Source organism: Phycodurus eques, chromosome 6, assembly GCF_024500275.1.
Source record: "Phycodurus eques isolate BA_2022a chromosome 6, UOR_Pequ_1.1, whole genome shotgun sequence".
Taxonomy (NCBI): Eukaryota; Metazoa; Chordata; class Actinopteri; order Syngnathiformes; family Syngnathidae; genus Phycodurus; species Phycodurus eques.
Genome location: NC_084530.1, coordinates 929,535 through 956,178, shown reverse-complemented (window position 1 = coordinate 956,178; position 26,644 = coordinate 929,535). Strand labels below are relative to the sequence as shown.

The following is a 26,644-nucleotide window of genomic DNA, read 5'->3' as shown; positions in this document are numbered from 1 at the left end:
AATATTTTTCTTCTGCATTCAAAACCGTAGGTTAGAAAATTAGAAGTGAAAATTATTTTGTCATTGAGTGACATGGTTTTTGTCCTCCTTTCCAGCCAGGACTTCCGCTGTCTGCTGTTTGTGAAATATGCAAGGAGCCTAACCAAGATGAAACTGGAGATGGCTTCTTTACTCTGATGGAATGTTCCAATTGTGCACAGATAGTCCACCCTGCTTGCCTCACGGTACAAAACATTTGCTTTTTTCAAAATAATTTCATGTCACATTTTATTTTAGTTTTACTGACAAAAAGTAGTGATTAACATGGCAGACATTTTGAAGCAGTCAGCGTGGGATCAAATTCCTTTGAGAGTGAATGGATGTCTCTTTGGCAGTCAATCCTGTGTGTAATATGGCTCTTGTCCAGAGTCAGCTAGGATAGGCTTCAGCCTGTCCATGCCCCTGAAATGCAAATGAGTGGTTGGTTGGCCCTGTTTTTTGTACATTCTTTAAAATCTCTTTAACGTGAAAATAAATGTCACCTTAATTTGATACACCACACTGAAGTATTGTTAACAACTCGGTGAAGTATTTTTCTGTTTGTTTTTTTTCTAAATACATAAAATATGTTTGAAGTGCTGAAAACGTGCAAAGGCTGAGAACAATTTAGTGGTGCTTTAAACTGTTTCTCACCTTCTCAGTTGACTGGAATTTTGTTTTGGTTGTGGCCCAGTGACACCTTATATTAAGTACTGAGCGGTTGTCATTCATTTAGTGGCTATTCGCCGTAATTTCCACTTCCTTAGTACTAACTGGCTCCACTTCTACCACGACACCGTGCAGTTAGCCATCAACCTATGCCTACAACCCAAAAAAGTAAATTTCCCCTCAAGTGTTTTGTGTTTACAGTTATTTGGAATGCAATGTCCTGCTGTGTGCACTGACATGCGAAAATGGATGGCCCTGCCTCCCCATGCCAGCCCACCAGCGGGTAGTCGTTAGTAGCGGCCAGTGGTCCGCAAACATCATCCAGGGGGACCAGTACATCGCCGTAATGTGGCTGCCTCAGAGTGCACCATGGCCAACCACAATTCCCCCAACGGCCTGCTATATTTCAACAGAGGTAAAGGACGGGAAAATTGTTCCGGCGCGGCTGCTGGTCATTGCGCTGGGGCTCAGAGGCTGCCAGGCTGTCACAGGCTCTGCAGGCCATGAAAGCGTATGTATCGCTCAGAAGAAGATTGCGGACTTTGACCAGGAGGCTAGGTTAGGACAGGCACATGCAGACCCTTTCCAAAAAATTTGAATATCTTGGAAACGTTTATTTCCATAATTCCATTCAAAAAGTTAAACTTTCATAGATAGATTCTCGGTCCACAATTTAAACAATTTAAAGTACCCTAATTTCTCGTGTATAATGTGCATTTTCTTCCACCCCAAAAAATTGTCAAAAGTCAGTTGTACGCATTATATATAGGCGTTTTACATTTTATAAATGTATGCCGCCATCTAGAGTTTAGGAAAAAGCTGTACACTTTTGTTCCAATAGGCCACCGCCCCCTATAGGTTATGAAAAAGGTGTAGCCTACACTTGCATTCCTTTTTTGTCCTGTTCAGTTGTTAGGTCAAGCAGAATGGAGGATCTGTATCCCTTTTATGCCAGAACAGTTTTGCTGTGTCAGAGTAGAGTTTCTAAGCTGCTGCTGTGGTTTCTTAGTATTATAATTGTTTATTGAGAATCAGAGTCAATCAGTCAAACAGAACAAAGATTCTAGAGTGGAGAGAGAAACAAGACAAAAGACAAAGCACTAATTTTAAACAGGATGAGAAAAGTAAATCATTACATATCTACAACAATGAAAGATTAGATATGAGTGTTGTATGGGGCTGTAGTGCTACACCCTGTGAGGGAAGGACAGGACAAGGACAGGATAAGATGCATGTAGGACAAGGGTCGTGAACCCGGCTGTACAACTGAAGAGTGGAGGGATTAACTTTATAAATTAGGACGAGAGTGTGAGTGAGTGGATACCCGAACAATTCGCACATTCATGAGTTATTTGTCACAATAAGTGAGTGGCCCCACACCCAGAGAAAGAGTCCCAGGGGTGTGTGCCTGCGGACAAATACAAGTGAATTGACACCGTTTTGCATGCATAAAGACTGACAGAAGTGTCCTGCAATTGCTGTGCCTGCACCGCGGAGGCTGAAGACCCCACCCTGTCAATTGAGGGGCGGGATCGGGCCCAGGGGCCCACCCGAGAGTAGCCCCTCCCTCCACCCACAGGAGAGAAAGACGCCCCCCCCAACCTGCAGGGCCCACAATGCAGCGAGGGCGGGAGGGTATCCCTTGTTTGTTGGTAAGGAGGGCGGATAGGTCACCCGACAAGGGAACGATAAGGAAGTGGAACCCAGGGAGCAGCCGCGGGTCATGAGAGGGGAGCCCCAACGCCAAGCAGTCATCCTGCCCAGGGGGCCCGGCTTCAGGAGCACCACCATGAAGCTAAGTGCTGCTAAATTTAACAGACGTCTGACATTTGTGGAACTTCTACCTTTCATGAAGCCTGTCTGACCAGACAAGCCTACAATTTCAATCCAATATTACAGGGGTACGTATGACTGCATATATGTACAATTGTGCTCATAAGTTTACATACCCAGGCAGAATTTGTGAATTTTTAAAAATGTATCTATTTATTTATTTAAATACGACTGACTGAACAACAACCATCATCAATTCCTTTGTTTTGTTTAATGATAATGCTTTTCTGAAATGGTTGACAGTTTAATTTGAATCCCATTAAAATAAAATTCGATGTTTCGCCTGGTCCTTCGTTTTCTCTTTTCTCTTACCCATCTTACACATTTTGCCTGGGTAATCAAACGTGCACAACTGTGTGTTTTCTCATTTACTAAATCAAAGTAGGGCTCTGAATTTCAAAAATTAGACCAAGTAAATAAGGTGTTCAAATCAAGTGATTTAGAATAATTATTTGAAAAAACTAACAAAATACAGATAATCATGTTTTGATCATATGGGTACAAGCAAAATCATGCGTTGTAAAAATGCATTATACATGGGTTGAAGGGTTTTCCAGAATTTTTAGGTCAACTTTGGGGGTGCGTATTATACATGGTTGCCCATTATACAGGATAAATTACGGTATTTCTTCATTTTTACATAATTTGGGCTTCTCACTCATAAAACCCACGAAATCAAGAATTAAAAAAAATAGAATACTATGACAAAATCAGCCCAAATTTTGCAGGCCATAAATGTTTTAGACTGAGTGTGACACACTAATCATCAACTAAACTCAAAGCACCTGCACAGGTTTCCCCAGGTGTCCTGGAAATGCTTCTGTTTGGTTCAATTGTCTCAGTTGGGTTCAATATTGGGAAGACTGCAGACTTGACAACTGGCCAGAAGACCATTGATACCCTCCACAGGATGGGTAGGCCACAGATGTTCATAGCTAAGGAGGGTGGCTGTTCACAGTGTGCTGAGTCCAAGCATTTCAATGGAAAGTCGAGTGGAAGGAAAAAATGTGGCAGGAGAAGATGCAAAAGAGATGACCATGGGCTTCAGTGGATTATCAAACAGAGAAGATTCAAGAATCTATCAGAGCTCCAGAAAGAGTGGAATGAGGCGGGAGTCACAGGTTCAAAAACCACCACATTCAGACATATCCGGGAGATGGGCTACAGCTGTTGGGTTCCTCGGGTCAAGCCACTTATGAGCCTGAGCCAACATAGGAAGCGTCCCAACTGGGCCAAGGAGAAAAAGGACTGGACTTTTGGCCAGTGGTCCAAGGTCCTCTTTTCTGATGAAAGTGTGCCTTTCATTTTGGAATCAAGGTCCAAGGGTTTGGAGGAAGACTGGTGAAGCACAGAACCCAAGCTGCTTGAGGTCCAGTGTGAAATCTCCACAGTCAATCATGTTTTGGGGTGCAATGTCCAGTGCAACTGTTGGTATACTCTTTCTTAAATCCAAGGTCCCGGCAACAGTCCACCAGAATGTTTTAGAGGACTTACTGATTCCTTCTGCTGAGGATCTGTATGGAGATGCAGATTTAATCTTCCAGGACGACCTGGCCCCTACCCATACCGCCAGAAGCACCATAACCTGGTGTGATGCCAAAGCCATCACAGTGCTTGATTGGCCAGCCAACTCGCTGGATCTAAACCCCATTGAGAATGTATGGGGTATTATCAGGAGGAAAATTTGGGGCATCAGACCCAAAAACAAAGAACTGACAGCAAGCATCAAGGAAATCTGGGCTTCCATAATTCCCAGGCAATGCCACGGCGCATCAAGGCAGTGATGAAAGCAAAGGGATTTGCAACCAAGTATTGAAGATTAACATATCGTTTTGAAAGTACCATATTTTGATTGATTTAATGTGACCCTAATTTCTTTTTTGTTTTTGTTTTTCAACAAAAACTAAATGGTAAATGGTGATTTCTTCACAGTATTAAATTTTTTTGAATTCCTGATTCTGTGGGTTTTATAAGATGGAAACCCAAATTATGTAAAAATGCAAATATTTGAAATTTAAATTGTGGGTCCTGAATCTACAACCTGAAGGAACCTGTGTTTTAACATCTCCTAACTTCCGTGGTTCCAAGCGTGTTCGTTTTCGTGAAAGAATGTCGTTCACAACAATGTATAAAAAACAACCAATTTATTCCTGACAGAGGAGTCTATACATTTTGCAGAGCTCTGGGTTCGTAACTACCCTATCTTATCCTTAGCAGATACAGTAGTAGAACAAAACTATCTGACTGTACCCCAGACTTATACAATGTTTCAAACAGGCCGGTGCGGAATCGCTGTCGTCTGATTGGTCCGTAATCTGACGTCATCGTTTTTTGGCCAAATGATGACTATCTGATCTGGGTCCAGACGTCGCCTGTCGATGTCTCCTGCATACAATGTTTATAGTGGCTCCCCGCCGTTCCTGTCTCCAAATACCCCCTGATGGGGGCCACATACCCCCCGATGGGGGCCTTCCTGCAATATACTCCTATACTCCAATACACATTCTCTTCCAAACTAGTTAGAATTACATATTAGAATATAAAGTATTCTATATTCCCTTCAATCCCCCAAGTTGATCTTCTGATAATCAGAAGATCAACAACCCCTATACCTACTAACTATTTCACTACAATACTCATTATTCTATTCTTAGCACATCAAAACTAAACTATTTAAAGAGAGCTTATACCGGTATCGTTCAATGGAGCGAGCGATTCCATGGCCACCCTGTCCTCGTCCAGGGACAGCAGCTGATATTGGCCGTAGGGGTCCTTACCCACAAAGGCTTTGAGGACAATTCTGAGAACCAGGTTCCTGAGACAAGGGATAATACAACATCCACAAATAGCAAGCACAGCCATGACAATTATGGTTGTTGTTGCCAACGTCAGTATGAGACCTCTCCATTTACCAAACATCCTGTTAAAAAGGCTGTAGAATGGGTTGTCCTCCACTCCAGACATTGATTTAAGTTTAACAGACATGGCTTGCAAACCTTTCATGGCTCTGGTGATCTTTCCGTTCGGCGCCGTGTTATTGGGGATAATTTGATACATGGGCTAAATGTCCTTTAATTCGAGAAGCAGGCACCCCCTTCTTCCGCTAACATACTATCCAGGACCAACCTATTTTGGAATGCCATGAGAGATGTAGCTGATAGTTGCTCATGGATGCCCTCCGCTAGTTGGGAGGTGAAATTCACCAATCTTTGAATTTGGTAATGGTGGTAATTTATGAAATCAACATTTTTATTCGGAGTTACCCATATAAAAATACTCTCAAGTCCTGCGGAAATTTGGCAGCGAGCTTTATACTCATCCGGGACACTTCTGGGAATTCCAATGGCATCCAGGTAGGTGGGGTCTTCACCTTCTTCCCAAGCATTTCCGCCCACATTGAAGCCACTGACCATACGGCGGAAACGGTTCAAGCTGCCCCACCAGTCACGCTCCCATGTGAAATCCGCCATTTGAGTGAGTTCCTGCTCAGAGAGGGGCTTAATCACTGTGGGAACTATCATAGAGACCAATGCACAAGTGCCTGTCCATTCCCCGGGCAGGAAGTCCCACAACAAACCATCTCCACACCCACCACAAATCAGACCTCATCTTACTTAATCGGGCCGCATCATAATATTCAATGGAAAGCGTGAAATTACAAAACTGTGGATCTAGGTGGCCCATTGATCGGGAAAGTTTGTTATTTGGGCCCAAAGTTACCTTACTCTTATTTTGTGTGATACAGGGAAGGGAAGGGACCATATTTTTGAAGCTGGTACTTTAGCAAATCTTCTCATTATCGGACTAGATGAACTTTTTTTAGGTCGTATCCAATTAATAATAATCTGTCCTAGTGGATCAGCCCCCGAGACATCTATACCCAAGGTCAAGACTGTAAAGGTAGCTACTGGTTTGCCCCACTCTCTCCACGGGTGCTAGTTATATCACACAAGGTCAACAACACGGGATGTCGGTCCCTCGGGGTTACTGAGTGCATACTACCTCTTTCCAATTTGATCTTGTCCTTCCACCGCCAATTTCTGATCTTCGTCGGCTCCCAGTATCCCGGTTTCGAGTGGATAATCACTTGCCTCCAACTGTAACACAAATCCACCTGCTGGTTCGCTTTGACCCTATGGTTCACCGGATACCGGCCAGCTCCCCTATGTACTGTACTCAAAGCGCACAAGTAAATATCGTATCCCACCGGGTCGCCCCAGTGTGCACAATTTACCACCTTCCACAATTCAAATTGGTATACCGTCCTTTCTCCCAATGTCTAGTTCAATTCCAAGGCCCCTGTTGGCTTCACGGCCCTCTTTGTTACTCTTTCTCCTTGTATTGAAGGCAATCCAAAATAGATTCCTGTAACTATAATCAGGGAGATCACCAGAGTAATGATTATAACCTTCTTTGACCAGACATCCAGGATGTACATATTTCCCCCTTCGTTAAAGGACTAATTTAATCCCAAAGCACAACATACAGACACACTTACCCAAAAACGAAAGATATAGAACGAACAATACAACTACCACAACAACAACATCAACCCCCCAAAAAAAAAAAAAAAAAACAGGTCGACCGGGTTAAAATAAAGAAAGAAAACGAATACCAGTGCCCAAAAAATCCAGCATACACAATACAGCAGACAGTCACAAGAGGCACAATGTCTGTTTATTCCGCTACTGAGGTCTGTGCCAGGCGTGTTTGTGACACGTGGTACCACTTGTCCCCCTTTCCAAAGAGACGCACAGCGTGAGATGTCCGAGCCGACACCTCAAACGGACCAGTCCAGCGGGGTTCAGACCACTTCCTTTGGAGTACTTTCAAATACACGTCAGACGGAAGGGAGGGGTCACTGACGTGGACGTCTGCAACAGAGGGATCTGAAACACAAAGTGAGGACACAAGAGATGACAGTTGCTCCCAGTAGGGCTTATAGCCCTTTGGCGGATCCATGTCCGGCTGGAGCAAAGCCGATTCTGGACCAGGCATCAAGCGGCCGGTCAGGAGTTCAAAAGGGGCGAACCCTGTCCGGCGGTTAATAGCTTGCCTGATGGTAAACAAAACAAGGGGAAGGGCTTGGAGCCAATTAAGCCCTGTGTGTGCACACATTTTAGCCAGCCTTTGTTTGACTGTTCGCTTCATCCTTTCCACATGGCCCTGGGACTGAGGATGGTAGACTGAGCCAAACTTGTGTTTAAGCCCGAGCATACCTTCCACTTTGGCCAACGAAGTGGCCGTAAAATGGGTACCATTGTCAGATCTGATTACTCGTGGAAACCCATGTGTCGGGATAAAATGGTTAACCAGCGCTTTGATAACGGAGGACGCGTCCTCTCTCGCACAAGGATAGGCTTCGGGCCATCCTGAAAAAGTGTTGACAATCATTAACGGGTACCTTTTTCCTTGGACTTTGAATAACATATCAGTAAAGTCCATAACCACTACATCATTTGGGCATTGGCCCATCTCAGTGTGTTGTAATTCCCTCTTTTTTGTAGGGGCAACACTGAAATTCTGGCATATATCACAAGAAACACAAAACTCTTTTACCTTACGTAGAAGATCAGGGTGCCACCAAAAGCGCAGCTTGTTCAGCATTGACACATAACTTTCATGTGTCGGGGCGTGTGCTTCCTCAATCATTAACCGCATGAACTTCCCTGCAGGTAATACCAGTCTCCTAGGTCCTCTTTTCGGGCCTAACCACAGCTTCTCCTTGTCATCATACTGCCTCTTGCCACTTACGCTTGTCTTCCTGCGGCGCCGCCTCCTGGAGGTCACACACCACATCAACTGTCACTGCAGGGAGAAAGTCAATCAACTGATCCTGTTTAACAACATAGTTACCTTCAGCATCCTTTCGATAGCCTGCTACTTCTTTCGCCGCCGCATCCGCTGCGCCATTCCCCCGGGCTACCAGAGCGTCCGCTTTCGCATGTCCTGGACACTTGACCACAGCTACCTCCACTGGCCTATCAATAGCCTCACTCAGTCGTTGAATCAGCTCGGCGTGGGCCACTGGGTCCCCAGTGGACATAATGAAACCATGTCGCCTCCATGCAGCCAGATCAACAATCAAACACCCTACCACATACGCCGAATCAGAATAAATCGTAACACACTGACCTTCAGATAACTCTAGTGCCCTGCACATGGCCAGCAGTTCCGCAGCTTGAGCGGAGGGTTTCACAAATTCATTTGTGGACCACAAAATTTTGAAGTCAGAATTTGGGTCTCCCGGGGTCAGGGCCTCCACGACGGCTGCCCCAGCATGTAACGGTCCCGAAGTGCGTCTCCAGCAGCAGCCGTCGGTGAATAACACCCGACCACCTGAAAAAGGAGCTGAGGACAAATCGGGGCGGGCCTTCAAATCCCGCATGACCTGATCTTGACAGGTGTGTGGTTCTGCAGAACTGGAAACATTATCAGCCATATTGATCCCCGAGAGGAGGAATACAATATGGGGTTGGGTGAGGGTCGTCATCAAGCGTTGCTGACGTAATGGTGACATTGTGAACGCTGCTGAGGCCACGAATGCTGTCACACCATGATGCGTAAGAATAAAGAGTTGATGTCCCATAACAATGTGTGCCGTCTTATTAATGCATGTGGCCACAGCTGCAGCATATGCCGCACATATAGGTTGTCTTACTTCTATTTTGTCCAAAGAGACGCTGACGTAAAGCAGGACCCATCTGTTACCACCCATCTTCTGGAACAAAGCCCCGTTTGCTGTACCTTCGGTCACTGAAACATCTAAATGAAAAGGCAGGTCATAGTCAGGCTGGGCTAAATGAGTCGCTGCGGCCAAATCTCTTTTAAGGTCGGTAAACAACTTCTCAGTTTTATCTGTCCAGTCCAAGCTAGCATGGAGGTTACGCATGCCTTTGACCCTAACTAGGTCCCGCAAAGCTCGTGTTCTAACCGCAAAGTCAGGAATAAAGCCACGGGAATAGCCGCAAAGGCCCAAAAAAGAAAGCATTTCCTTAACATTAGTCGGTCAGGGATAAGTCAAAATGGAAGAGCGGTGCGAATTACTCAGGGTCGAGCCCTTCCCTGAGATCACCCGCCCCAAAAACGTCACCTGTCGTCTGCAACATTGAAGTTTCTTTTTTGACACCTTGAACCCCAAGTCCTCAAGTCGGGACAACACAGTATGTGTTGCTTTTAAGCAGGTTTCAGCCGAGTTACCTGCAATCAACAAATCATCTACATACTGAACCAACAGAGAGCCTTCTGGCATACTCATATCAGCTAATTGCTCTCGCAAACACTGATTAAAGATCCCAGGGCTGAGCCTCCAGCCCTGGGGAACCCGCGTATATTGTAACTTACAATTCTTATATGTAAATGCGAAGTACTTCCGGCATTCCTCTGCCAGGGGGATGCAGAAAAAAGCATTAGCCAAATCAATTACCGAGAACCATTGCATCTCCGGGCCCAAAACACCTAAACAACGGTGTGGGTCCGGGACCGGGACGCAAGGAGTTCTGGTAATATCATTTATTCATCTTAAATCATGAGCCATCCGGTAATTAATACCGTCGGCCTTTTTTACCGGCAAAATAGGAGTGTTAAAGGGAAAATTTTATTCTTCAAGGACTCCGGCTTTCCAGAGTCCGTCTAAGGTCTCCGCTATGCCTTCCGCGGCCTCTTCTTTATATGGATATTGCGGCACGTTAACGAAAGCAGTCGGGTTTACCTCAAATGTTACCGGTGTCAAGGATGTACACAGACCCCCGTCTGCAGGACCCTCGGACCACAATGAGTCCGGCAGGGAGCTCAACAGCTGTGCGGTGTCCTCATGTTCCGAGAGTTCTCTGCCATGGAATCGCGCTAAAGTCACATGCTCCTACACCCCTCCGTCCACCATGGTACCTTGAATACAAAAACATTCAGTACTAGGAGAGTACAACACATTGGGTATTTGATCTTGTTGCCAATCATTTGCCAAATGGCATTTTCTCACCATGGGTCCCAGTTCTCTGGCTTCATGACCTAATGCTAGTGCAAGTGATATGTGTGGAAAAGATGTCAAGTTCATCATAAACCACTCACTCTGCTCTGGTGCCAAGGTGGATGCAGCCGCCACACCTTGTTTCCCTATGTAAATTCCTGTACTATTGAGCCTCCAATTTTCTTCCTGTATTGACTCAAAAGCTTCCCTATAAACCAAATCGTCATTTTTATCATAAAACAGTGTGAGATGGAGAGGGTCACTTGGAGGACGATAGGGGGCAAGAGAGTCGATCCAGGGCTTCCACCGCAGGAAGGCAGAGTAAACTCCGCCTCCCTCCTTTGTTTCAGGTTTTAGTCGGGCCCAATATATGTCAGCAGTTGCTTCCGGAAGTTCATGTTGTATCATGTTCCATCCGGAGGACCACTTCTGTCCACAGTTCATCATGGTCCCATCGGGTACCGTATTGTCAGTCCCTCCGGGCTACAAAGGATGGTAGCCCTGGTCTTGATAAGCAGATCTCTGCCCATCAGGTTCACTGGAGCCCCTTTTTTCATGAGGACAAACTGATGTTCATGTGTCTGTCCAGCAATTTCAGTCTTTAATGGTGTCGTAATCGGCAGACTCATGGGCACCACTGCGAAGCCCATTAAGGTGGTCGTCCTCCCTGAGTGTTTGGATGTCGGAAGTGGTAAACACAAAGACGAACATGTGGCACCGGTGTCCACTAACATGTGGATGTCCGTTTTGTCCACCTTAGCGGGGATAAGAGGCTCTGCCTTTCCTCCTTCCCCTGGCTCCGGGCCCCCCTATTGGCAATTGGACCAGTCCTCCTCGCAGTAGAACTGGCGAAATGGCGGCTGTTGTGGTGGAGCCTGCTGCTGATGCTGTTGCCAGGGCGCCGGGCCGCGTCCACCTCTCCCTCGTGGAGCATAGTAGCCTCCTCTTTGAGGTGTGGCCTCTCTGGGTTCCACTGGAGATCGCTGTTGAAGCATTGGGGAAACAGTACATTGGTGATACCAGTGTCCATACTGACCACAATTGAAGCATGCTTGGTCAGGTGGAGGTCGGCGAGCGCCTCCTCTGCCCCCTTTGGTGAATCCCCTGTCACGACTTTCGCCTCGTCTCCTCGTGGACCCCTGCGCCTTCCACATCTGTTTCTCTGCTTCCATTTTTCTGTCCTTTTTTTCTTCTTGTTTGTTGTCAGTGGCCAATTTAAGGGCTTGGGCTAATTGCAACTTCAAAAGTTGTTCCTGCATATCTTTTACCTCGTCTGATGATTTGTGTTGTCTGTCGACAAAAGTTTCAAAAGGTGTGACACATGACGATTAAAATAACTATCTTCCCCTTCCATAAGGTCAGGGTCTTTAATAAGTTCAGTCCTAACTTCCACCGGCAAGGTGTCAAGTAAAGCTATTCTATAAATAACATTGGCCTCCCTTAAACGGGAAGGATGGGACCCTGTCTTATCTGTCCAAATACTTATGCAATTTTCGAAGTGAGAACTGGAATCCATGAGAGGTTTGAAGTCCGGAAGCTTCGGCACCGTTGGGGAAGAGGACGGGAACATGTCGCGGATGACTGCAAACACTATAGGAGCAAAAGGGGCAAATAAAATTTCAGGTTCGACATTATTCAGACCCGACCGTGTCAAAATATAATCCGATTGGTGAACAGAAATGCAACAGGCGCGTATCAGTCTCACTATGTCACCACACGCCAGGCTCGTGCCGTCCGTCAACCTCTTCAGTGCTTGAATCCACATTTCCCCGCCAGCTGCCAGTCCGGGCAGTCGTTTCTGTAAAAACTCGAGATCTTTTAAAGATAATTCTTGATATATTAACCCACCTTGTTGACTGGGGATCATAGGATAATTACCGGGAGTCGGGGTATATCTCGTCGGACTCTTAATTCTGGTTCCAGTCTGGGACCTCGTCTTGACTCGGTCCTGGGATGGGGGCTGATAAGCCTTTTCCATCCATTTACGTGCTTCCCCAGCAGTCATTAGCTTAGCTTGTTGCCTTCTTTGGTCGTCTGCTGTCAAGTCTTTGTCTCTCGGAGGGGGAAGCTCCCCCTCCACATCCTCATCAAATTCAGAGTCAGACTCGTCACTATGTCTCGGTTCCCTCAAGCGGGAACCTCTCTTATTAATACTAGAAGTCAACTCTTCCTGCAACGTGGTTTGCCAAACCTGTCTGTCGGTCATTCGGGCGGAACCCCCCGTCGTGGCAATGTTGCCCGCTCCTTTGTCTGCAGGCAGGTCTCCTCTTGGGGAAGGTTCCTGCTGTCTCAAAGTTTGGCAGTTAGAATTTTGGTATTCTACTGTACCTTTTCGGTTAGCAGTCACTATTTCTTCCATGGTAGTACGCTGCTGTTGGGTCAATTCAGGTATTGCTTATGTTCCCAACAGATTCACTTCGCCCACTATTTGGTACACGGGTGCTTGTAGTGGGTGCTCAGGTTGCCATTTGTCAGATTGGTTAAGAGTAGTATAGGCTGGGGGTGTCAATGGGAGCTTTACTTCCCCATTGTCTTGGTGTGTTATCTTAGCGGCTCGCTCTACCGGCAACACCGGATAGAGGGAAGTTACAGGGGGGCCGCTTCCCAAATGGTCCCTAATCGAATTTAGGGGGGCAATTTGATGCGCTTTCTCGCCCCGAACTGCTGCCATTGCCGTGGACACCACACAAATCTCATGAATTTTTCTCCTCCATTCTTCATTCTTTTATTTTTTTATTCAAATTCATTTTCTCCATCCACCCTGCAGTGTCCAACTTATTTCATTTCTTTTCTCTTCTGAATAACTACTTTTTCTTCCTTCCGAAACTCATCTGCTACATGAAACAATGTACATTTCTGCCTTTCTATCTTATTTTCCTTTTTCCACATTATCCACACCTTTCTAAATTCTACTTGTTTCTTTTTATGCTTCTTCCTTTCAAGCCCGCTAACAACTGACTTTCTATTTCCTTTCGCAAATTCTCCAATGACTTTTGGTAATCACTCCGATACATATCACATTCATTACCTCGACACTCGTCTGTCCAATTCACAACCCCGAGTTTTGGTGGCACACTCATCTTATTCTAAATCGGTTTTTGGGGGTCCCAAAATCCCCAACGTCTACCGAAACGTTACAATTTTAAACCGCGTCCGATTTCAAGTCAGTCTACGACGGGACAAGTAGGTACCTTGTTACCCTACTTCCAGGATTTTCTCTGATCCTGGTCTGTCAGGTCCCTTGTTACCCTGACGTCAGATCCTCCGTTACCCTGACTTTTAATTATGCAATTTTAACAACACAACGTCTTATTAACTATTGACAACAAAACAACTGTACCACAAGTCTCCCAAATTTCGTAATTTCCAATGCGCAGAATTCGTGATATAATCAAACAGGCTCCTGCTCACCTTTTTTATTTCGGTGCACCGGGGAGATTTGCAGTCCAACTGAATTCCTGTCCGCTCCTCTGTCTTTTTATCCGATGTGCGTCCAGGATCACGTCAGGGTCACCATTTGAAGGAACCTGTGTTTTAAAATCTCCTAACTTCCGTGGTTCCAAGCGTGTTCGTTTTCGTGAAAGAACGTCGTTCACAACAATGTATAAAAAACAACCAATTTATTCCTGACAGAGGAGTCTATACATTTTGCAGAGCTCTGGGTTCGTAACTACCCTATCTTATCCTTAGCAGATACAGTAGTAGAGCAAAACTATCTGACTCTACCCCAGACTTATACAATGTTTCAAACAGGCCGGTGTGGAATCGCTGTCGTCTGATTGGTCCGTAATCTGACGTCATCGTTGTTTGGCCAAATGATGACTATCTGATCTGGGTCCAGACCCCGCCTGTCGATGTCTCCTGCATACAATGTTTATAGTGGCTCCCCGCCGTTCCTTTCTTCTTTTGCCATCTGTCTCCAAATACCCCCTGATGGGGGCCACATACCCCCCGATGGGGGCCTTCCTGCAATATACTCCTATACTCCAATACACATTCTCTTCCAAACTAGTTAGAATTACATATTAGAATATAAAGTATTCTATATTCCCTTCAAACCCCAATTCGTTGGGACGTTGTGTTACACAAATAAAAACAGAATACAATAAAATAATAACTTGCAAATCATGTTCAACCTATATTTCATTGAATTACACTACAAAGACAATATATTTAATGTTCAAACTGATAAACTTGATTGTTTTTAGCAAATAATCATTAACTTAGAATTTTATGGCTGCAACACGTTCCAAAAAAGATGGGACAGGGTCATGTTTACCACTTAGTTACATCACCTTTTCGTTTGACAGCATTCAATAAACGTTTGGGAACTGAGGACACTAATTGTTGAAACTTTGTAGGTGGAATTCTTTCCCATTCTTGCTTGATGTACGGCTTCAGCTGTTCAAGGGTCCCGGGTCTCTGTTGTTGTATTTTACGCTTCATAATCCACCACACATTTTCAATGGGAGACAGGTCTGGACTGCACAGGCCAGTCTCGTACCCGAACTCTTTTACTACGAAGCCACACTGTTGTAACACGTGCAGAATGTGGTTTGGCGTTGTCTTGCTGAAATAAGCAGGGAAAAAGATGGCAGCATATATATGCTTGGATGGCAGCATATGTTTCTCCAAAACCTGCATGTACCTTTCAGCATTAATGGTGGCGTCAGAGATGTGTAAGTTACCCATGCCATTGGCACTCACACAGCCCCATACCATCACTGATGCTGTCTTTTGAGCTTTGCGTCCATAACAGTCCGGAAGGTTCTTTTCTTCTTTGGCCCGGAGGACACGGTGTCCACAATTTCCAAAAACAATTTGAAATGTGGAGTCGTTGGACCACAGAACACTTTTCCACTTTGCATCAGTCCATCTTAGATGAGCTCGGGCCCAGAGAAGCCGGCGGCGTTTCTGGGTGTTGTTGATAAATGGCTTTTGTTATGCATCGTAGAGTTTTAAGTTGCACTTACGGATGTAGCGCCAAACTATATTTACTTACATTGGTTTTCTGAAGTGTTCCTGAGCCCATGTGGTGATATCCTTTACACATTGGGGTCGCTTTTTGATGCTGGGTCGAAGGTCCCGGGCATTCAATGTTGGTTTTGGGTCTTGCCGCATACATGCAGTGATTTCTCGAGATTCTCTGAAACTTTTGATGATATTATGGACCGTAGATGATGAAATCCCTAAATTCCTTGCAGCTGTACGTTGAGGAACATTGTCCTTAAACTGTTCGACAATTTTCTCACACACTTGCTCACAAAGAGATAAACCTCGCCCCATCTTTGCTTGTGAATGACTGAGCAATTCAGGGAAGCTCCTTTTATACCCAATCATGTCACCCACTTGTTCCCAATTAGCCTGTTCACCTGTGGGATGTTCCAAAGAGGTGTTTGATGAGCATTCCTCAACTTTCTCAGTCTCTTTTGCCACCTGTCCCAGCTTTTTTGGAACGTGTTGCAGACATAAAATTCAAAGTTAATGATTATTTGCTAAAAACTAAGTTTATCAATTTGAACATTAAATATCTTGTCTTTGTAGTGTATTCAATTAAATATAGGTTGAACATGATTTGCAAATCATTGAATTCTGTTTTTATTTGTTTAACACAACGTCCCAACTTCATTAGAATTGCGGTTGTATAATCTATGAAAGTTTAACTTTTGAATGGAATTCTGCAAATAAATTAACTTTTCCATGATATTCAAATTTTTGGGAAAGGGTCTGTATTTAATTGATAGCTTTAACTTAAGAAGGGCATGTTTTCAGAGCATTCACAGACGTCCACAGTGTCTGAAAGCTGAGAGGTGTTCTTCTAAACTTCTTAACCATTTTAAAGCCTGATTTCATAAACTTGGCTTTTTTCCCCATTCAAATTCGGCAGGCTTGTTAACAACACTGTTTTCTGTGGTGTCAAATTTTCAAGACATTTTTTGTCACTTCACAGGGCTTTTTAAAAAATTCTCCCAAGTGTACATTCCCCTCCAAAAGTATTGGAACAGCAAAGTCAATTCCTTTGTTTTTATTGTGTACTGAAGACATTTTGGTTTCAGATCAAAAGATGAATATGAGACAACATTTCAGCTTTTATTTCATGGTATTTACATCTGTGTTATACAACTCAGGATAGAGCACCTTTTGTTTAAACCCACCCACTTTTCAAGTGAGAAAACGTATTGGAACAGACAAATTAACTTAGTGAATATTTGGTCGCATTACCCTTACTTGCAATAACTGCATCAAGCCTGTGACCCATTGACTTCACCAGACTTAATTTGAAATGCTTTCTCCAGGCCTTTACTTTTGCCTCTTTGTTGTTGTTTGTTTCTGGGGGTTTCTCCCTTCAGTCTCGTCTTCAGGAGGTAAAATGCATGCTCTATTCGGTTAAGATTTGACTGACTTGGCCAGTCTAAGACCTTCCACTTTTCTCCCTGATGAAGTCCTTTGTTGTGTTGGCAGTATGTTTTGGGGCATTGTCTTGTTGCATGATGAAGCTTCTCCCAATTTGTTCGGATGTATTTTTCTGTAAATTGCCAGACAAAATGGTTTTGTAGACTTCCAAATTCATTCTGCTGCTACCATCATGAGTTACACATCGTCAAAGACTAGTGAGCCCCTTCCAGAAACAGCCATACAAGCCCAAGCCATCACATTACCTCCACCATGCTTCACACATGAATTTGTGTGTTTTGGATCAGAAGCTGATCCTTTCTTTCTCCATACTTTGGCTTTTCCATCACTTTGGAAATTCCAAAACTTTTGTGGCTTATCTCTGTAGTTTGCAAAATCCAATCTGGCTTTCCAATTCCTTTTGCTGATGAGTGGTTTGCATCTTGTGGTATGTCCTGTATATTGATTCCCTCGACGACGTTTTCCAACAATGGATTGTGATACCTTCATCCCTGCCCTGTGGAGGTTGGCAGTGATGTCAATGACTGTTGTCTTTGGGTGTTTCTTCACAGGTCTCACAATGTTTCTGTCATCAACTGCTGTTGATACCCTTGGCTGACATGTTCGATGTCTATTGCTCAGTCCACCAGTATTTGTTTTTTTTCCAGGGCATTCCAAATTGTTGTTTTTTCTATGCCCAATGTTTGTGCAATAGCTCTGATCGATTTTCTTTCTTCTCTCAGCTTCAAAATTGTTTTCTTTTGTCTAGCACAAGGGTCGGCAACCTTAAATACTCAAACAGCCTCCCACATAAAAAAAACACCGGGAGGCACAAAATCCTTTGGACATCAAAGGTTAGGATAACATATGACGTTTTTATTATTATTACCGTATTTTCACAACCATAAGGCACAGTCTCAGTTACGGGGTCTATTTCTGTATTTAACACATGCATAAGGTGGACCGTATTATTGGGCGCAGGCATGGTAAAACATACGGTAGCATGCATGCACGCTAAAACAATGTTTTTACAAAGGCAGCGGGAGCAACACTGAGTTCGGTTGTACTTTATTGACCTATTTAACAATGTACTCACGTTATTTTTTTAATCAATTCTCATCCACAAATCCATCAAAGTCCTCATCTTCTGTCTCCGAAATGAACCCCTGGGCAAGTTCTCCATCAAACAGGCCAGGTTCCCTCTCGTCATTGTCGGAGTCAGTCTCGTTGCCGTGCGGCTCCTCAGAAATGATGCCGGCTTTTACGAAAGCTCGAACAACAGTGCAAGCAGACTCGTTAGCCCAAGCATCCTCTATCCATTCACAAATTGTGCCGTAACTCAGCCAGCGCTGCCTCCTAGCTGTGTTCGCCATCTGTCATCCATGGCTCCCACGCCGCTCACAACTTCACTTTGAACGCTCTGTTTACACCGATGTCCAGTGGTTGGAGTTCCTTCGTCAAGCCTCCCGGAATGATGGCAAGCTCTGACTTATTTCCCTCAGTCGAATGGTTACTGTAGAGACGCTTCTCCCATCTGTTCTTTGCTCATTAATCCATGGATTCGTTGATCTTGAATTCTCTCGCGGCTGCTCTATTCCCATGTTCCTCCGCATAACTGATAGCTTGCACTTTAAACTGTGCTTCGTAAGCGCGTCTCTTCGTAGGTGTCGTTTTCCTGGGTCTTGAGCCAAACCAATGTTTTGCACAATACACATACCGGCGCTATATACCTACTGGGGGCGTGCATTTTCACGCGCACCCTTCCCCCTTTAACGTCCGCATGCTGTCCTCAGTTACGTGTCAGCAGGAAATGCTCCCAGTCAGTCAAGCGCTCATCAAAGTCACACATTTACAGATTTTGGAGAAAATGTAAGACTTTTAAGTGCGCCTTATGGTCGTGAAAATACGTTACCTTTTTTTTTTTTTTTTTTAAACAAATAAATGAACTGTAGTGTGTTGCATTTATGAAATTAATAAACTGCTACAACTGCTATACAGGACACGTTTTACTTCTGGATGGAACAAAAATGTTTTGAAATAAAATAGTCTATTTGAGTCCCTCCTCGTAATTCATGAAATTAAAGGCAAATTTATCCACCTGCTGTGGAGCATGCAGTCAGCTGTCAGCTTGAATTATAAAGGACTATTTCACTTAATGTAAAATATATATTTGCAAAATAATAGCCATTTAAAATTATTTTAACTGGTTAAAGTGATTTTTCCTACTGAATCTCAGCGTGTGGCATCAGCACATCAGGGCTGTGTCATCAACTTCATCTTAACACACAATTGTAAACTGTCATCTGTGAGGCATTAGCACTGTTTTTTTTTTATGTAGTTCATGTAGCACATAGCATTAAACATTCTGTTTTCTTGAGAATCTTTTATTTTCTTTGATTGATCCATGGTTTACCTATGGGGACTCGAGTCATTAATTTGATGACTTTAGACTCGAAAACGATACAGCTAAATGGACACCATTTTGGGAAGGTCGTCGTTATCATGAAGGCAACGACGCGCTACTCTTGTTTAAGTTTAGATGAACAAAAACAACAGCTTTCATGTGTTCTATTTGTCTGGCACTGTCTGCCCAAACGTGGGTATTTCAGCTCGCTTATAATTTGAGAAAAGACCGTGCAGTAAATTGCAAATGTTTTTTTTTTTAATGTATTTATTTTTTTTAATTGTTTGTGCTGTTTATTCAGTACTTGAGTAATAATTTCACTGTGTACTGTTTACGCTTAAGTATTTTTTTCAGAGGAATACTTTTACTTGTCACATTGTCAAGTAACAGAACTCTTACTTGAGTACAATATTTGGCTATTCTACCCACCTCTGGAGCGGACAGCCTCTATTGCTTCGCTTACATTTTTGCTCATCAGATCAGCCAGTGTCGTATTTGTTGCACTTTTTTATTTTCGCGTTGCGGTGCTGCGGGTCATGGCACTGGTTGTGGTCTCAGCGGGACCGTGAAGCAAACGTAACATCCGCGATGAGCTGATCCGCTAGTAATCTTGTATTAATTAGGAAACGCGCCTACAATTATCTAATAGGTTTACGGATGTTAATATTAAATGTATTAAGCGATGGAGCGATGTTAGGGATTATGTCATAACACAGAATGAATTAACTTCAAATTGTACTCTTCAGAGTCTTCCAGATTGCTTAATTTATGTTAAAATATAAATAAAAATTCTCTGCGGGGGCCCGGGCATCCCCCCAGAACCCTCCGACAATGTTTTATTTTTTATTTTTTTTGGTCACCTTTTTCATTTCAGGTTTTTGCATTTCTGCCATTACTCTCTAATCATAATCATTAATAAATTATGGCTTCAACATTTATTTTAATATTTTTATTGCATCCCCCTTCTAAATGGTGGCCGCAGTTGCAGCCTGAGATTTCGACGTGCCATCGTCAAAAATATGTCTATGGATTTTCTTTTAACAATTCTGTTTTCAACCTTGGTTTAAAAAAAAAAAGTATTAAATCAGGTTAAATAGATCTAAAATGTCTTAGGACTCAGCTTTCTAATTTGCAAACAAACAAAAAGCATTGCTGATAAATTTAATTGGATAGGTAATGAATGCATGGACAATAGTTTAGATTTCTGTTTTGTGTATGTGGTTGTATAGATGTCTTCTCTTGCATGCTATTTATATTTCCTGTATCCACTATTGCTTCCGAAATGATGGAGATTTCCTCATTGTGGGACTAATAAAGGTTATCTTATATTACAAATATTTATTATTATTAATAATACACTTTTTAAATGACCCAATTCTCAAATGACATCTCCAGTGACGTATTAACTCATTCACTGCCAGCCTTCCCAGTTTAAGGTCAAAGGACAAAGATTTAAAACATTTTCTTGATAACTCTAGATCCCCTTTGCATACCACATTTGCCATTTCAAAGTGTTTATATAGCCGTTATACAGCAGTTAAATCACTAAATATGATGCAGAATGCACCTTCTGCTTTTTGCATCCAGTGCATTCCGGTCTTTGGCTCTATCTGGTGCTGTGACGCCCAACTGCCTGTTCAGTCGGCGTTGTGTGCTATTGTTCCTTGCTGTGTTTCCCGTCCTTTGTTGTCGTATAATTTAACGATGTCACGATGGTTTATTGTGTGGCATTTGGTTGTACAAATGGTTCAAGCAGTGGCAAGAGTTTTTGGTTTTCTAAGTGAAAAACGTTTTTGGCTTTCTAAGTGAAAAAAAGAATATGTGACCAGTGGATGATAGGGAACGTTAATCGACGAGAAGAAACTTGGTCAGCTCTGGGTGCCGAGCAAGCATTCCAAACTCTGTGCTGATCACTTCGAACCGGCGTGTTTTGAGAAAGACTTAACAGAACGCATTGGATACAGTGGTAGAGGCTGAAATCAGCTGCGGTGCCAACTATTTTTCCTTTGGGCATCGGGACCTCAACCGCCAGCAGGAGAACTAAATCTCGCAGCCGTCGCCGCGCAGACCAGAGGTGAGGATTTCCTTGTATATACCTACGACTATATTATGGTTACTATGCACTGGGGAGTAGGAAAAAAAGAGCCACGCAGTACTTTTCAGTACTGTCGTCTGTACCTTTACCTATATGACAACCCAAAGACTTTCTGTGCGGCATTTTATATCGCTACTCGAGCGAGGAGCAAATATTATATAGGAATACTGCATACTATGTAAAAGCTTGTGCCGTGTCACTGAAACATATATGCATAGATATGTATAGTCGTGCTAAAAATATTGGCACCCCTGGGGTGCCATTATTTCTAGCCATGACTGTATAAAAAGACATGCTTTTGACATACCGTCACATCGAGCCAGTGGCCACTCTTTTTCTGTTGTACAGCTGCTACTTGGCTGCTCGTCGTCATCACTATTCCGACCTCCTGATCGGCTCAAACATGGATGGTTTGAGCCTCCTCCTCCTCATATTCCAATACGTTGCTCACCATTGTGTATAGTATGTAGCCTACTGTGTTTGTCAATTGCAACGTCACTTCTGGTAGCCCTTGCGGTGGATACAGAAACCACACCCCGATGTCTTGACCTTCGGGTATGTTCGGTGAAGGCTCAGTATGTGTCATAAAAAACACATTTTTAGCTTAACTATGGTTGAAAACTTGCTGGAAGTTGTGTGCATCTATTACATAACATAAACAATGCAAATATGAATTTGAACTGACCCCATAACATCTTTGTCATCTGACCTTTTAACATGGATATTTGGATTGTAATTCTGTCAGTGACAGTGCATTTCCAGTTCAGAGGGCGTCTTGTGAGGCCGTGAATTGTTTTACATTTATATCTCCAGACGCTTATTTTGTTGATCTCTAGTGACGTGGGTCACCCAGACCTATGTGGTGACAAGTGTACTGTATCACCCAATTACACATAGCTTAGCAGTTAGCATCATGGTTTTCTGTCTTTTCTACCTACTCCTCACCCTCCCGTTGTTATAATGCAAACAATATGTGGAAGAAGCATGGTTAGAAGTGTAGCTTATTCGCTACCGTGGAGGCGATGATTAGTGACTTACAATGCGTTGACACTGGCCGCAAAAGAACTTTCGTCTCTGCAGCTTATAAGCCGGGGGGGGGGCGTAATAAAATAGTGCCCCCAAGCAGCTGTTTCCACTCTTTTTTTATTATATTTTTTATTATTATTATTATTTTTTTTAAAAACAATTTAGTGTTATTTTCATCAAATTGTTTAATGAAATTCTCGTCATAATGGCCAGACACAGCGCCATTCTGGTCGGTAATGTCGGACGCTGGATTTCCCCCCCCCAATAGCCTCAGTGTTACGGCCGTAACGAGTCAGCATTCAGTGTTCCTTTCCTGGATGCCGTAGTTACCCATCACTTCTTTATCACCCCTATTTCCTTCACCAACATGTCCATTACAATCTGCACCAATCACGACTCTCTGTCTGTCTTGGATGCTCAGAACTACTTCGTCTATCTCCTTCCAGAATTTCTCTTTCACCTCTAGGTCACATCCTACCTGTGGGGCATAGCCGCTAATCACATTATACATAACACCCTCAATTTCAAGTTTCAGCCTCATCACTTGATCTGATACATGAGCTTTCCTCTTCTCTTTCTGCCAAAGAACCCGCTTTCCACCTCTCCTTCGTCTTTGACCCACAGTAGCTGAATCTGGTGGCGGACGTTGTTAATCTGAGCCACGACCGATCCGGTATGGAATTCTTTGGATGAACGCTTATATTTGTTTGGCAAGGTTTTAAGCCGGATGCCCTTCCTGACGTAACCCTCTGCATTTATCCGGGCATATATATGTATTAGATAGGTTTGGTTAAAGAAAAAGATGCACAAAAATAAAACAAAAACAGGTGGGAAAAAGGGAAAGAAGTTGTTCTTCACGCGTTCTGTTGGAGGTTTTAACCGATGCTCTTCCTGCCTTTTCAGGGACTCTCTAGCAATTTCTGAGCGATCACGCTTGGCGGAAAGCGTACCTGGTACTTAGTAGCAGCTGCTCTGATTGCCTAGCGGTGGCCCACGTAGAGGCTGGGAAGCAGTCCGTTCTCATCCAGGCATTCGCGTTGGCCGAACCGCGTGTCCGAACGCCGCCCCGTAGCTGGGGAGCTGATAACAAGAGCCAGGAAGCAAGGCAAGAGTGAAGAACCAAAAGTGTGAGGCAGCGGGTGTCGGGATAAATACCCAGAGGGCGTGTCAAAGAGGACCAGACAAGACCACACCCATCAGCTTGAATCTAGTGTACAATTTTGACCCATATAATCTGTTTAAAATGACATATTAACATAAAATACTCCCAACTTTGTACTCTTCACTCATAGGTCAAGCATATAGAATGACTGTTTAAACTTTACTCTTGGCAAATCAACTGCTTATGGTTCAATCACATTTCATGCTGCTCGGGGTTTCAAATCAGGACAAACAGTTCTCAGTCTTCGAGTTGCACCGGTAAAGTTGACACACTGGCACAGATATCAAGGCATACATTTGGAATAGTTCAGAATTCATGAAATATCAAAACGGACATTAAGTTAAAAATTTAATGGAAGTTTATGGGTCGCAGTACTCTCAAACGCCATTGGGTGGCGCCTTGCTTCACATTTGAATATTAAGCAAATAGTTCGCTGCTGTATTTGTATTCCATCGTCTATCTGTCCCGTTTGGCTGCTGTCAGTTCAAATGAAGAAAATGACTCTTTGACTGTAAACCAAGATTTTGAGGGGACCTGCTAATTAATTTAGGGTACGGTAGGCGTCTTCTCGTGGTTGTTTCGAATAGCAGGGCCGCTTGGAAGAAAGCAGTTTATCAAGCTGTGGGGGAGTCACTGTGACACCTCAGGTTGCGGGGAGCATTTCTGCTCCATTATTACTATTTTTTATTTATTTTTCTCAATACATAGATACACCATTAAAAAATACATTGTGTATCTCAAAAAACAGTTATTTATCTTTAGTTCAGCATTTACTGTACCTTTAGCTTTCGTTTGGCATGTACTGTACATTATATTGAGCAACTTTACCTTCCTATACTGCCGATGGCCATCCGGAGATGTGGTCCTTTCTCCGCGTCATCTCAAGCGGTTGGGTGTCACGCAGACAAGGAGCCTCGCCTGATTGTCGGACCTCTTCTGTGTATAATTTGCCTAAGTCCTCAGTGCAGCACACCCTGAGAACTTTGTTCTCGGTTCAGCGCAACCCCCTCAACATGCATTATTGCTCCAGAAACTAAATCACCTTTTTGAAGGTCTTTAACATACAACATATCCTGGCAAAGATTTTCGTACTTTAAAGGTATCAGTTGAAAACCCTCCCCCAAAACCCGCTCAGTAGGGCACCGCAGAGTGTTAAAAAATATTAGTACCCAGCACCATTGTGTCCCGACTGACACAAAATCTGATGTCCATGTTCATTGTGACAGGATGTACGAAAATAAATGAAGTCCTACCTGTGAAATGCACAGGTAGGACACTGTTTTAGTTTGGTGCAATTTTTTTTCTAGGATTGTGGCCATTGCCATGGGTCACATGTGAATCAAGTCCTCGGGAATCCACCTGATCACCACCAAATTTGAACCCGGTATACTAGACAAATCAGGGACGACTAAATGTGAAAGTTGTGACCTTTCATCGTAGAGTGTGGGTGGAGCCTGGCAGCAAAGTGAGATGACATGAAACTCGTGAGATGTGCTGTGTTGAAGAATCCCACTGTGCGGAGATCCATACGTTCTGTTCCATTATTTGTAGCCTTATCACCAAATGTTGACAGGAAATTACAGGTGTTATACGCTAACCTTCTCATGCAGGGGTGTCAAACAAATTTTTGTTGTGGGTCACATTGTAGTTATGGTTTTCCTCAGACTGTTTTGATTATGAAATTGTTTTATCGTCTCATCATATTACATTTATACAACAAATTGATGAATAGCTACTTTTGAAATCAGAAGCCAATGAAAATAGTTCAACCGTTTTTCATTTTATTTTAAAAAGGTGTTTGGCAACAAAAAATGCTCTAAATACTGCAACATCAAAGTTAAGACAATTTGCAATTTTGCTACAGATTTTAGCAAGAAACAAAGTACAGTAATTTCTCGTGTATAATGTGCATTTCTTTACCCCCAAAAATGGTCAGTCAATAGTGCGAATTATACATAGGTATGGGAGAAAATTAAAAAGACTTTCACATTTGGTAAATGTATGCCGCCATGTAGAGGTTATGAAAAAGCTGTACACTTTTGTTCCACGATGAGGTTATGAAAAAGTTGTACACTTTCATTCTATTATGCCACCTAGAGGTTATGAAAAAGGTGGAGACGACACTTTCATTCCAGTATGACAGGGGTACATATGACTGCGTATATGTACAATTATATTTACATACCCAGGCAGAATTTGTGAAATATTATTTTTTTATTTTTTTTTTTAAATACGACTGATGACTGAACAACAACTATCATTAATTTCTTTATGGTTATGTTTTATTTAATGATAATGCTTTTCTGAAATGCTTGACAGTTTAATTTGAATCCCATTAAAATAAAATTAAAGATCTTTCGCTTGTCCTTCATGTTTTCTTAAAATAATTCTACACACTAAAAATTCTGCCTGGGTAATCAAACGAGCACAACTGTGTGTTTTCTCATTTACTAAATCAAAGTAGGGCTGTGAATTTCAAAATAAGAGCAAGTAAATAAAGTATTATGTGTTCAAATAAAGTGATTAACTTCAGAATAATTATTTGAAAAAAAACTAACAAAATACAGATAATACTTCATATTTTGATCATATAAAATCATGCATTGTAAAAATGCATTATACATAGGTACAAGGGTTTTCCAGAATTTTGGTCAACTTTTAGGGTGCGCATTACAGTAGCTGCATATGATTTACTTCTGTGGGCCACATGAAATCCGCAGAATCTGGCCCCCATGCCTTGTGTTTTTTTTCATAGGGAAATTGTTGGATCTCTGTTGGATCATATTCAGACCGGGTATATTGAGAGATGGATGATGTTTAATTGCCAAGCATGTATTAATGTGGTTTGAATTCCCGGGAAAATGAACCAAATGCAGTTTTACTGCCTAATCCACCTGACTTTCCGTCTTTCACTACAGGTTCAAGGTGAAGGAGTTATCAACAAAGACCTTCCAAGCTGTTGGGAATGTCCAAAATGTGTTCAAGGGATCACTGAGTCGGAGGTACACAACTGACAAACACGGGGATAAATGTGCAATGAGAAGTGGAGGATGCAAGTTGCTTGCATACACAATTCAA

At 43.1% G+C, this 26,644-nt stretch overlaps 1 protein-coding gene across 7 annotated transcripts in view; it reads left to right on the top strand.

Moving 5' to 3' along the window:
• kdm2aa (lysine (K)-specific demethylase 2Aa) overlaps positions 1 to 26,644 on the top strand; it is a 163,698-nt gene that overhangs the window by 63,095 nt on the left and 73,959 nt on the right. For 6 of the 7 annotated variants that reach the window (XR_009768688.1, XR_009768689.1, XM_061678383.1 and 3 more), the window contains 2 exons: positions 96 to 224; positions 26,485 to 26,568. Coding sequence is in view for 5 of the 7 variants with exons in the window: in XM_061678383.1 (XP_061534367.1) it covers positions 96 to 224; positions 26,485 to 26,568 (213 nt within the window). In the remaining 2 variants the exon portion in view is untranslated. The remainder of the gene's footprint in view (positions 1 to 95; positions 225 to 26,484; positions 26,569 to 26,644) is intronic. The other variant, XM_061678382.1, reaches the window with a different exon arrangement.